The 13,504-nt window shown below is 38.6% G+C and overlaps 1 protein-coding gene and 1 long non-coding RNA gene across 2 annotated transcripts in view; one reads left to right on the plus strand and one right to left on the minus strand.

Annotated features, from left to right (window-relative positions):
• Window positions 1-13,504, plus strand: part of LOC146504724 (uncharacterized) — a 236,660-nt gene that overhangs the window by 14,620 nt on the left and 208,536 nt on the right. The gene's annotated exons all lie outside the window — the stretch shown is intronic.
• The window catches only part of LOC146504726 (uncharacterized), a 61,588-nt gene continuing 48,773 nt past the window's right edge, over window positions 690-13,504 (minus strand). The window contains exons 34-35 of the mRNA XM_085183407.1: window positions 11,087-11,125; window positions 690-5,381 (exon numbers count right to left, since the gene is read on the minus strand). Coding sequence (XP_085039533.1) covers window positions 5,349-5,381; window positions 11,087-11,125 — 72 coding nt within the window. The 3' untranslated portion in view covers window positions 690-5,348. The remainder of the gene's footprint in view (window positions 5,382-11,086; window positions 11,126-13,504) is intronic.

The raw sequence follows: 13,504 nt of genomic DNA on the forward strand, positions 1-13,504 counted from the left end.
CTGTCACCGCTGTACATTTCAGAAACTGGCACAGTAGTTATCGCTACCTTGCCCAAAGTAAATTGACCAGCCAGGCATTCCCTCTCCATCCTCTACTCCAAGACAAACTCATATAAGCTTTTACGAGTCGTCAAGCCATCACCACAAGTCTTAAAATCCATGCATGCGTCACTGTCAGAGCTTCAGTTCAGAGTCGAGCCAACCGATCAATGGGTTCAACTCATTCATCTATCAAGGTCTTTCATTGTCAGAGATTTCCTTCGATCTCTTCTCCCACCATCACCTCCACTCTATGGATTCCTAGACCACGTTATTATCTTTGCTAGCCTGCCTACCAGTTATATTCCTTTCCTTTGGGTGGCGCTGTCACTTGACGTTCGCTCTCTCTGCACAAGTCTTCTATCCTGTCTTCTTTCTCTCCCCAACCGGTTGCAGCAGATGGCCCCGCCCCTCCCTGAGCCTGGTTCTGCCGGAGGTTTCTTCCTGTTAAAAGGGAGTTTTTCCTTCCCACTGTCACCAAAGTGTTGCTCATAGGGGGTCATATGATTGTTGAGTTTTCATCTGTATGTATTATAGTAGGGTCTACCTTACAATATAAAGCACCTTGAGGCGACTGTTTGGCGCTGTCTAAATAAATTGAATTGAATTATTACTGCAGAGAAGTTGACTCCATACATACACACACATAATTCTATTTAAAGTAAAATTCTTTATTCTGAGTCAGTGACAAATTGCTTCGACGCTGAATTGAACAGTGAATCTGTGTCAATCAGTGACAACAGCTGCCATTTTTAGGATTATAAAAATGAAAAACATTCCTCTGGAAAACAAAAGCAAAATCAACATTCTCTTCTGACTCCACCCTAAATTAACAAATTGCTGTGTGTCACGGAAATTTCTACCATGACACAATCAGGTTAGTGTCATGGTAGCACAGACACATATCTTTTAACTTTGCTGGGGGAAAATATTAAATGGACAGTACATCTAATGATCTATTACCAAAATAAGAAAAAATAAACAGGCTAAACAGTAGCATGCAAATTCTACATTTAATGCCCACCTCCTCTCTGTCTCAAACTTTCAAATCAAAGAAATTATATATCAAGAATTATACTTTGAAGTAAAGTAAATTAACTGTTTATGCACCAATTCATTTAAAATAGCTATTAATATATATTAATTTAAATAGACAGCAAAAAAAACCCACCGCTGTAAACACACGCAGAATGTGTGAGGGCTTGATGTAAAGAGCTCTGTGGGGAATTGTCATTATCAAAGAACTTTAAACTTTTAGTATGAATACCTCAATGTCTTGGATCACCTTTGTGAAATACTTGGATTCTGTGAATTTCTCTAAGCTTCCTGGAGTTCCTGTAATGGCTTTTATATCGACTCCAGCAACCACTTAGATGTTACATACACATGTTGCTGGGTTAGTGCTTTGCCAACAACTGCATTGTGTAGGGATGGGTATCGAAAACCGGTTCTTGTTGAGAACCGGTTCCCAGTGTTTCAATTCCTTGGAATTGTTTGCCATTTTTGCAAACAATTCCCTTATCGATTCCAGTTGCCCCAAATGACGTCACCACGTTGCGGAGCGTCATTTACCTGGCAGGAAACACGGCGCCTAAGCGGCTCAAACGCTCAAAAGTTTGGTTTTGCTTTACGAGAATGGATGACAACAGGGCAACTTGCAATACTTGCAAAGTAGATATTTCATTTAAGGGAGGAAACACTACAAATATACAAAAGCATTTGCTCACAAACACGCGATGACCTTAAATGAATGTCGTGTTTTTAATTCCGCTCCGGACTCGTGAATCTCAACCCAGCAGCAGCGGTAACGTTTGCACGTCCTCTCCCGTTAATGCGGCAGGTAAATAATCAACAGTGCATATTATGTTAGCGCGATCTGCCTTATTACAAAACCTGCCATTACTGTGCATTTAGGTGACCATGATGAGAGACAGAGTCTGGCTCAGATGCTGGCAGTTCTCGCTGCAGTCTACCGTAGCGTCTCCTTTCAGGCAGGATAGATGAATGTCAGCGAGCAGTGACTCAGTTTGTGGTCAAAGGTTTGCACCCATTTGCCACAGTAGCTGATTTTCAGTAAGTGAATGTGTTTAATTGTAGGCAGGGACATTACTGGATATTCTTGTGTATTTGCTACAGAATAATTCATGTTATACTTTGTTATTGCTACAGAAGAATATTTATTTTATTATTTTACATTTACAATTTTTTTTCCTGGGGACCCTGTGACGCCCCATTGAAGAGCCGTAGGCTGTGGATCTCTTAAGATCTCACTGTTGGGTTTGTAAGGCCATGTTACTCCTAAATTTCTATCTTGTTCAAAGAGAAGATATAAAACAAAGTTCTAAGCTAATCAACCTTAGTGTTCTCCTTTTTTAAAAAGAATCGATAAGAGAATCGATAAAGAATCGAATCGTTAAACAGAATCGAAAATGGAATCGGAATCGTGAAAATCTTATCAATACCCATCCCTAGCATTGTGCACTTATCATGTAAAGTACTACTTTTCATCTTTTCTAGAAGAACTTACAGATGGTTAATCAAAACCTGTATTGTATATGTTCACATTCTTATGTTGCATAAAACAAATTCCTGCAATAAGATTAGTCATTAGCCTTTTGTTGCAACAACGTATCAGTAATAAATTGGTACTTTGAATAAACCATGCAAACAAAAATCAGATAAAGCCAAAAAACAGAAATGTAGAGGCTTAAAACAGAAAGCGCTAAATATTTTTTAGATACAAAATCTGTTACAGCACAAAAAAGGGGAAACATATTGAAAGCAAGTTGAAAGAAAACACAGCTGAAAACTGTAACATAAATTAGAATAAGTACTTTTAAACAAATGATCAAACAATTATATCTTCTGCCTTATGGCTGAGAACTCGGGACACTGCAGCTTAAGTGATCAGGTTATTGAAGTGTATCATCTTAAGTAATGCACATACTGCCAAAGAGTTCCCACTGGATACTGGATTTGATAAAGTCACAAATTACCAGAGAAAAATGTTTGTTTCCTGACTGGTTGGCAGTGGTTTCTGAGAACTGTTGTCTTACTGGGTGGAGGTACAACTTTCCTGTTTGTGTTGCCCTCTTCATAGTTTCACTACAGCTAGGATAGTAGCTAACCAGAGTTTGTAGATAAGTCCATTGGTTTTGCAAACTAGTTGGGTATTACACATTTTCCCTAGCAACAGGTGGTTGTCGGGGGTCAGTGACTGGTACAAAGGCCTGTATAACTGGGGCATCATGTGGATGGGGGCTGCATGTCTACAAAACCTTAATAAGTACAGCTAAGGGACAAATGTAATTAGATTCATAAGCAGATAAACCAATGATGCAACTAAACATATAAAACTGATTATATAATACACAATATACATTGCACAACCAGAAGGTTATTTGGAGATTGCATCCTCCACCAAGTCCATTTTTGCAGCTTTAGACAAAAGATCCAGATCTAATAGACAAACAGTTAAATAAATAAAACACCAATTCAAAAAAAAAATCAAATAAACAACAGCATATGATTAGCTAATAAACAACATTATTTGACAACCAAAGAAAACAAACACAATATTTAACCCATTTAAATGAAACAACAACATTATTTCATAGACAGCACTGTCAGAAAAGAAATAAATGTGGTACAAGTCTTTTCTTTACTAGTATTGTTTTTTTGAAGCTGCATTACTTTGAGTGTGTACGGAAGCGTAGAGCTGCCAGCCAGGCAAAAGAAAAATAGAGCCATATCACATTATAACGTGAAAAGTTTATTGTTCTTACAATATACTTTTCATGTTCTTACAATATACCTTTCACATTTGAACAACATATTATCACATTATTACAATATAAAATTTATATAGTTATAATTTTTGTTATAACGTGATAATTATATATGTTTTAATATGTGATATTATGTTGTTCAAATGTGAGTATACATAAAGTTTTCATGTTATAATGTCATATAGCTTGAATTTTCTTTGGCCTGGATGGCAGCTCTACGCTTCTGTAGTGTTGACACTTATGATTTATGTTTAAAATAATATTGATTGAAGCTACGTGATTCATAATTTCGTTTTAAATTTTAATAAATATAACTATATAATTTTCCAGGTGCACTTATACCCAACGAACAAAAATCAAACATCATTCTTTTACTACTGAACTCCAAAACTGAAAAATCCCCATAAAATAAAATACGACTTTGACCCGAGTCTGTTTACATGGCAGCTGTCAGGATGACATGGAATGCTTCTGTACATCTGAACTACAATAACAGGAAGGATGCTGACAGGTCATTTTATGCTACCTCCATGTACAGTAACAAATGAGCAAAAAGATTTACGCTGTGTTGTTTTTAGATTAATTACAATTCAATATAATGAGTAAGAAATGTGACTTTTCTGAGCCAGAATAAGTGACGGGGCTGGACATATGGAAGATGCAAATGTTAAAATTATGTAATTCTGGTAAACAATAGGTCAAAGTATTTTACAAATTATACATTTCTCAAGAAATCATTAGTCAAGATATGAATACCACCCTTTCAGAACTGTGATGCGTATTCACTACTTAAAAGATGTTTAATTCATGCGCTCCATTTACACGCTACGTACATTTATACATTAAATTCTCATCTTGTACAATACATACATATACAGCTGTGAACATGGCGTTCATACAAAAAAGTAAAAAATATCATATATGAGAACAAACATGATGTGCGATGCTGGTATCACACATCATACATACAGCACAATCATTCAAAAATGGTCATAGCTGCAGTTAAAGGGATTTTCTTTTTAAAAAGGCAGTGTGTCAACTAGTATCAGTAAGGAATCATCAAGTGGGTCTCCCTTTGCATTTTGGTTTTTCATGGAAACACATGGCATATATCTGCTCTGTGAGCTGCTCTGAATTCTTTATCACAGTTATGGTAATGATGTCAAATCAAACACAACACATTGCAAGTGGCCATGCTTTTTTTAGGTGATAAATAGATCAGTCAGTGGAACAGATCAGCAGGTAAAGTCTCGACCTCTAGCTCTCTGTGGTTGTGATAGTCGCATTGCTGTTCTGTCCAGAAACACTTCAATGACCAACTACACCATGGAGCAAATGTTCTACTATCCAGTCTTTTTGAGGTTACTGTGTTCAGCAGAGCATAGCCACCAGAGTCTCTGACACTACTAGCCCTGTGCCCAGCCTGCAGGAAAAAGTTGAAAAGCCAACTGGGTAAAAACTGCAAACACTATATCCAAAGTTTTCCTTTTGGTGGCTTGTGGGAGATCATCTGCAGTAGTGCTACTTCTTTGCCAGTTGGAAAGGATGTTGACCCTTTAAACATGAGCACAGTTTTAATAAAAATAACAGCAGAAATATTAACATTTCGACTGAACTTATGACATCTCTTCCCTACTTCCTGCTGCTAAAGTTCTGATTTACTCCAGCCATAAAAGTGGCTGAATAGTCAATATATACATATATACATTTCTCCTATAGTTTTAGTACTTACAGTATAATTTTTGTCTCATTTCCTGTAAAATACCCCAAAATTAGGCTAGATTTAGCTGCTAGATTATATTTATTTCATACTTAAGTAATTTTAAGTACTGCACAATTTCCTAAGCACTAAATAAATGTACTTATAGTAAAATTATTTATTTGTTTCCCATAAAAGCCTGACTTGTTCCCTACTTATTGTAGAAGTCTAACTATGTGTATATAAATATAATTACATTGTAATTTCAAATAAAATACACTGAAAGTCCTTTTAATTACAGAGGAATCATGCTGTTAGTCGCCGGGCACATTACAGTGTTACCTAGTGTCCTGAACAAACATAGATTGTATTCCTTTCTTTGTAGTTGGACCTGAAAATAGGGTTTGATCTTTGGTTTCTATAATACTGGACTTACTTCTCTACGAAGGTTTGAACTTTGAGAGTGTTTAAAGAAGAGTGAAAGCGTGAAAATGTTCATGCCTGTCTGAGAAAAGTGTGTAGTGAGGGGTTTTACAGCCTTAAAACATCCATAATAATTCCATCCATCCATCCATTCGCTTCCGCTTATCCTTTTCAGGGTCGCGGGGGGCGCTGGAGCCTATCCCAGCTGTCATAGGGCGAGAGGCGGGGTACACCCTGGACAGGTCGCCAGTCTGTCGCAGGGCCAACACACAGGGACAGACAACCATTCGCACTCACATTCACTCGCACATTCACACCTAGTGGCAATTTGGATTATCCAATTAACCTATTCCCACAAACTGCATGTCTTTGGACGGTGGGAGGAAGCCGGAGTACCCGGAGAGAACCCACGCAAACACGGGGAGAACATGCAAACTCCACACAGAAAGATCCCGGCCTGATGGTGGAATTGAACTCAGGACCTTCTTGCTGTGCGGCAACAGTGCTAACCACCCAGCACGGTGGCACGGTTTTTACAATCCATAATAATTATGGATTGTATTATGGATTGTAAAAACCATAATTATTATGGTTTTTACAATCCATAATAATTGTAAAAAATAAAGTTTTTCACCTATGGCGGGTTATTTTAAGAATGTAACTCCCACGATGAACGAGGGACTACTGTATACCAAAAGATTCTGGGCAATTTAATTCTCCTAACTTTGTGGGACTTGTTGGGAGATGGCCCCTTCTTGTTTCAACACGACTGCACACCAGTTTACAAAGTAAGGACATAAAGACATAAAGTCCTGACCTCAAGCCGATGGAACAACACTGGGATGAATTACAGCAGAGACAGTGAACTCAAATGCAAGACTGCAGTGTCAGTGTCTGATCTCACACATGCACTTCTGTGTAGAATGATCACAAACTCATATAAACACACATCTTATCCTTGTGGAAAGCCTTCCCAGAAGAGTTGAAGCTGTTTAGCTGCAGAAGCTAGCAAACATCATATTAAACCCTTGGATTAAAAATGTTGTGGCATGGGAACAACGAACTCGACCACATCTTAACACTTTTCACACACTCTTTTATTCTTGTTCTCTGCAATTTTGCAGCTGCACGACAACAACGTCAGGACCCAGTTCATTTGTCTTTTATGCAGAGGAGGCGTGATGACCTGATTGAGCTCGAGTGTATCAGTCTCCCCCGCAGCCACACCACGAATCCCACCCACCACAAACGGGATGTAAGGTCATATATATGTGTGTAGGCAGTGGAGCAAATACTTTTGGCAGTTTAGTGTAAATCTGCACTGAGCCCAACGTGCATTAAATATGACTCGTGTCAATGCAAACACTTGATGACATAAACATTTGTAGTTCTATACAAAATATACCTTGATGCAAATACTTTTTCACAGTACTGTATATGTAAGAGTGTAGAAAAGCTAAGTTTTTGGATTGAATAATTGAATACTTTTAGAGTAGTATTTGTTTTTTTTGCTCACGCAGTTTTCCCTATTTTACTGGCAAAGGGCTACCGTTAACCTCTGTCAAACATTACAGGAAAAACAAGTGCAGCGGCTGGTTCTTCACCGTCTGTGATGATAACTATACTAATCTACATTTATAATATGTAGGACAGCATAGAATTTGAGTAAAAATGCCATGTATTTTATTAACATACAGTTTTAAACCTCTTCAAACCTGGATTGCACTGAAGTTAATGACATAACAACAACCTCACAACATAAAACAATGCAATCCTCTAGAGCGCAGATTAAACAGGGTCTACCATTTGGATTGTCATACTCTGTAACTAATGGGTACACTTAAATTATTTTAGTCCAAATCATTATAAATGTAAACTTAATTATGACTGTCACTGAACAAAATAAATATTTTAAATATCTGAGCATAAGTATGCATGATAAATATCAGAGCAAAAACAAGGCTAACTGGTGACTAAGTTAATTTAGGTGCAGCAAAATGACACAATGAATATTTGCTGGGAAGGATCCAACAATAATCTCTAATGGCAACATCAGATCCAGGCAGAGCACAACACACACAAAGCTTTGTCAAAGAGCAGCAGCATATAATGGATTCATTTCATCCGCTCACTGTTGTTAATGAGGTTAATGAGAACAGCTGTTACAAAAAATGTTTGTGGATAAAAAAAAAGGATGTACATTGTCCAATAAGTTTACAGCTTTCTTCATAACAGGATGAGACTATGTGGAGATTGCAGCAGCAGCAGCCTTAAATGAGAGTGGCAATGTTTGGGGTGAATACTAGAAAAACCACCAGGATACCGAAACCAAGGGTGATAAAAGAGGAGAATTTGACAAAACTATTTAGAATGAACTAAACGTAGAGGAATAACACGAAGCAGCAACACAGAGCTGTTACTTTCCTGTTGTGCAACATTTAGTTTACAGGATCAATCTTCCTGGAATTAAAATTGTTACAAAATCTTGGTTGATGCCCTCTTTCTTGACATAAGTGTTAAAAGCACTTTGGAATACTTGATAACTTAAAAGCAGTTTAACAGCACTCTACGTTTAGATCTCCTAACTGATGAACTCATCACTTTGCAAAGTTTGGTCTGGATGTAATGCAATGGGCGACCTCTTCAGCTGAATAGGAACGGCAACACAGACAGGCCCAAAAACTGTGACTTAAAGGTTTATCATTCCCCTCAAAACGACTGTTAAAATGACCAATTTTACAGCTTAGAGCCAGTTACAAAAACTTCAATTTACATAAATAAGGCTTATCCAAATGGTTGTTGCTGCTTTGATTTGTGTGCTGATACAGACAACTGTGGCTGATCATGCCTACAGACAAATATGAAAATAAATACATAAATAAATATCACAAAGAGGTCAAATACTTTTCATACTGTAGTATTATGTATGCAAGAGACAGAACAGCTATTTTCTCGATTTAATAACATAATACTTTTAGAGTACACCCTTTTTTAAACTGCTAAAAATGTTAAACTTCTGATAACATGAGTCAACTTCTGCAGGTTAATTGTCCCATAAACAGCTTCTCTCTCATTTAGCTCACTTCTAAACTATATGAAACTACATGTATAATATGCAGGACAGCAGAGAATTTGATTTGAAACATACAGTTAATAAAATATATGGCAGCTGCCTTGCATTCTTGCTAATGGTACTAAGATCCTACACAGCAAAAAACAAGTGAAGCAGCTTGTTCTCTTGGTGTTGCTGCCACGCTAACAAACAGTATGGCTTGTTACATATTACAAGAGTTGTTGTTTCTGTTTTGGTGAGTGAAATTCTGTTTTATTGACGTACTTTACTTAGCACTAAAAGTCAGCACACTGCTGACACGAAATGCAGCTTCCCACCAAAACTTACTAGGATTAGCTGATAATTTTACACTCCAAATACAGCATCCCCAGAGTCCAAAATCACGGGCTGACATCATGGTAGTTACACTCTCCTTTGTGTTTACTACATAATATAGATTTATATAGTAAACAAAATAGTATTAAATAAAACGTTTTTTTATATTGTAGATTCTTCATAATAGCCACGCTTTGCTTTGACTACTGCTTTGCTCACTCTTGGCGTTCTCTCTGTGAGCTTCATGAGGTTGTCACCTGAAATGGTTTCCCAGCAGTCTTGAAGGAGTTCCCAGAGATGCTGAGCACCTGTTGGCCCTTTTGCCTTCACTCTGCGCTCCATCTCATCCCAAACCATCTCCATTGGGTTTAGGTCAGGTGACTGTGGAGGCCAGGCCATCTGGTGCAGCACTCCATCACTCTCCTTATTGGTCAAATAGCTCTGACACAGCCTAGAGGTGTGTTTGGGGTCATTGTCCTGTTAGAGAATAAATGATGGGATGGCATGTCACTGCAGGATGCTGTGGTAGCCATGCGGGTTCATTGTGCCTGAATTTGGACTCATCAGACAAAAGCACAGATTTCCACTGGTCTAATGTCCATTCCTTGTGTTTCTTTCCCGAGCATTATGGGGGGACTCTTGCTCTGCCTTTCCTGGGGCGGTCCTCATGTGAGCCAGTTTCATCATAGCACTTGATGGTTTTTGCGACTGCAGAGTCTTAGCGATGTTCTGGACTGACTGACCTTCAGTTCTTAAAGTAATGATGTTGTTTCTCTTTACTTAACTGATTGGTTCTGTCAAATAGAGCTGTCAGCCATGCACCAACCTGACTTCTGCACAACACAACCGATGGTCCCAATCTCATAAGGAAGGCAAGAAATTCCACAAATGAACCCTGACAAGGCACACCTGTGAAGTGAAACCATTTCAGGTGACTACATCATGAAGTTCATTGAGCCAAGGGCCAAGGGTATGCAGGGCTTTCAGCGAGGCAAGGGGTGGGATCTAAAATATAAAACATATTTAGAGTTATTTATAATTTTTTCAGCTTGATTCTACTCACACTGTATCCCCTACAGTGTGAGTTGTGGTGGTCAGCATGCCTAGGAAAGCTGGCAGTATAGTAGTTGCTGGACAAACATGAGTTTGATCTCTTATGTCTTCATGTTCTTCAGTTTAATATGAGCACAACAGCCTAAAATTCAAAGTGCACATTTAAAATAGCTTCCTGTCCCTGTGTGAACATATAGTAACATTTAAACTAGTCTATATGCAGCGCTTGCTCTCATTATTATAGTTTTCAACACTTTGTCAGAGGAGAGTTCAACCAAGACTTCCCAAGGCTAAATCAGAAATGTTGCCAGCCCCACATCCCAGTGCAGCATGGTCTATCACAACAGAGCAAAACATAATGCAATAAGTTAAAGAGCATTATTCTCTTCACAAAATGCAAATTCAGCCACATTATCACTTTTCTTAGCCAATCATATAAAACAAGGCATAGATATATAAAAAAACATTACATACACACTGTCATATTTATTAAAATAAACAATATGTACAAAATTGCCATATATATTTATTTTTTCCATGTATAATAGAATAGTAAAAGTAAAAAAAATAAATATCCTATGTACATCACACAAGCCATTCCAAAGTTATCGTCACTGCAAGGAAAAACAAAAGGCAAAATGTTAGTTGTTAGGTCACACAATGTCAGGCAAAAACACAATGCTGTGACAAACGTACTTTATTCCAACATCCAGGTACAGGTAAACCATCATCTCCCTGGAACATGTAGAGTAAAAAAGAGACAATATTAGAAGCAACAATGGACAGTATATTGAATCATTTTACAATTACATGAAAATAAAAACACATTTTGACCACCCAGCATTCTACAAGTGCAACTCATGCAGATTTTGTAGATTCCTTCAGGCCTGAAAACGACTCTATAATTACATCTAAATAGTTTAAACCTGAACAATAGCCATTCTGTGAAGAATTATAAATGTCAGCACTGAGTTTGTATCAATGCTAATGAAACAAATACAGCTGGAAGAGCGGAAGCAACCTGAGATATGTTGACATGGTACAAACAGCAGCAGTATTTATTTCTGCAGTTTTCATTGATGAAATTACATTTGTGTGTCCTTTCAGGATGAAATCTGGGACTACAGCTGTTGCAAGTTGTACAGAAAAACACTATCACCATAGCAACAACCATGCATATTATGGCATTTACAGACTTTTGCTACAATAAGCAGGTAAAGTCAACAGCTATGTCCCAATTCATAGGCCACATCCTTCAGAAGACCTGGCCTTTGCGGTCTTCGTGGGCCGAATTTGGACAGCTCTTGTCATGTCGCTGTGACGTAATAGGCCTACAAATGCGGCCTCAGAAGGATGCGGCCTATGAATTGGGACATACCTAATATTTCACAGATTCCCAATTTTTTTCCAAAAGTATGTGACAGATAAAACTTTGATGTCTCCTTCACAAAAAGGAAAACCAAGAATTTTAGGTGCCTCTATACTTAGAGATATAATTGCTTTAACACACAGGCTGCTGTGATTCAGACTGAGCCTTTTCAGTTGTCAGTCTGTGAAAGGAATAATACAGGGTGGGCCATTTATATGGATACAGCGTAATAACATGGGAATGGTTGGTGATATTAAAGTCGTGTTTGTGGCACATTAGTATATGTGAGGGGGAAACTCCTCAAGATGGGTGGTGACCATGGTGGCCATTTAGAAGTCGGCCATCTTGGATACAACTTTTGTTTTTTCAATAGGAAGAATGCCATGTGACACATCAAACTTATTGGTAATGTCACAAGAAAAACAACGATGTGCTTGGTTTCAACGTAACTTTATTCTTTCATGAGTTATTTACAAGTTTCTCTTTGTTCACAGCCATTGACTTGTCGAAGAGGTTAACACGTGAGGAGCGAAATTGTGTTGATATCTGGTGAACGCAGTAACCGGGTCATTGCAGCAGATTTCAATGCAAGACACCCTACGAGACCACCCATCTCCCATGCTACAGTCAGCAAACTGCTTGCTAAGTTTTGTGAAACTGGTTCAGTGTTGGATTTGCCAAAATGTGGACGCAAGAAAACTGTCACTAATGAAGAAACATCAGTGGCTGTCCTAGCTTCATTCAGCAAGAGCCCACACTAGCACTCGCCGCATGTCACTGGAGAGTGGCATTAGTCGAACATCCCTTCGGCGGATATTAGCTACTCACAAATGGCACCCTTAAAAACTCCAGCTACTGCATTATCTCAACGAGGATGACCCAGATCGGCACAGAATTTGCAGAATGGGCAAAACTAAAATTGGAACAGGACCCTCAGTTCACGCAGAAGACTTTGTTCAGTGATGAGGCAAACTTTTATGTGAATGGTGAAGTTAACAAACAAAGCCACCGCTATTGGTCTGACACTAACCCACATTGGATGGATCCTCCAAGACTGTTGGAACAACAAAAGTGATGGTTTGGTGTGGTATATGGGGCACAACGATAGTGGGTCCATTCTTCATCAATGGAAACCTCAAGGCCACTGGATATTTGAAATTGCTACATGATGATGTGTTTCCCTCTTTATGCACTGAAGCTGGCACGTTCCCTGAGTTTTTCCAGCAAGATGGTGCACCACCACATTATGGGTGCAAGTCCGAGCATTCCTAGATGAACAGTTTCCTGGAAAGTGGATTGGTCGTCGTGGGCCAGTTGAATGGCCCCCAAGGTCTCCCGATCTGACCCCCTTAGACTTTTATCTTTGGGGTCATCTGAAGGCAATTGTCTATGGTGTGAAGATACGAGATGTGCAGCACCTGAAACTACGGATACTGGATGCCTGTGCTGGCATTTCTCCTGCGGTGTTGCTATCAGTGTGTGAAGAGTGGGAGAAGAGGGTTGCATTGACAATCCAACACAATGGGCAGCACATTGAACACATTTTATAAGAGGTCAGAAACTTGTAAATAACTCATGAAAGAATAAAGTTACGTTGAAACCAAGCACACCATTGTTTTTCTTGTGACATTACCAATAAGTTTGATGTGTCACGTGACCCTCTTCCTACTGAAAAAGCAAAAGTTGTATCCAAGATGGCCGACTTCTAAATGGCCACCATGGTCACCACCCATCTTGAGGAGTTT

The sequence above is a fragment of the Neolamprologus multifasciatus genome, chromosome 13, assembly GCF_963576455.1.
Source record: "Neolamprologus multifasciatus chromosome 13, fNeoMul1.2, whole genome shotgun sequence".
NCBI lineage: Eukaryota > Metazoa > Chordata > Actinopteri > Cichliformes > Cichlidae > Neolamprologus > Neolamprologus multifasciatus.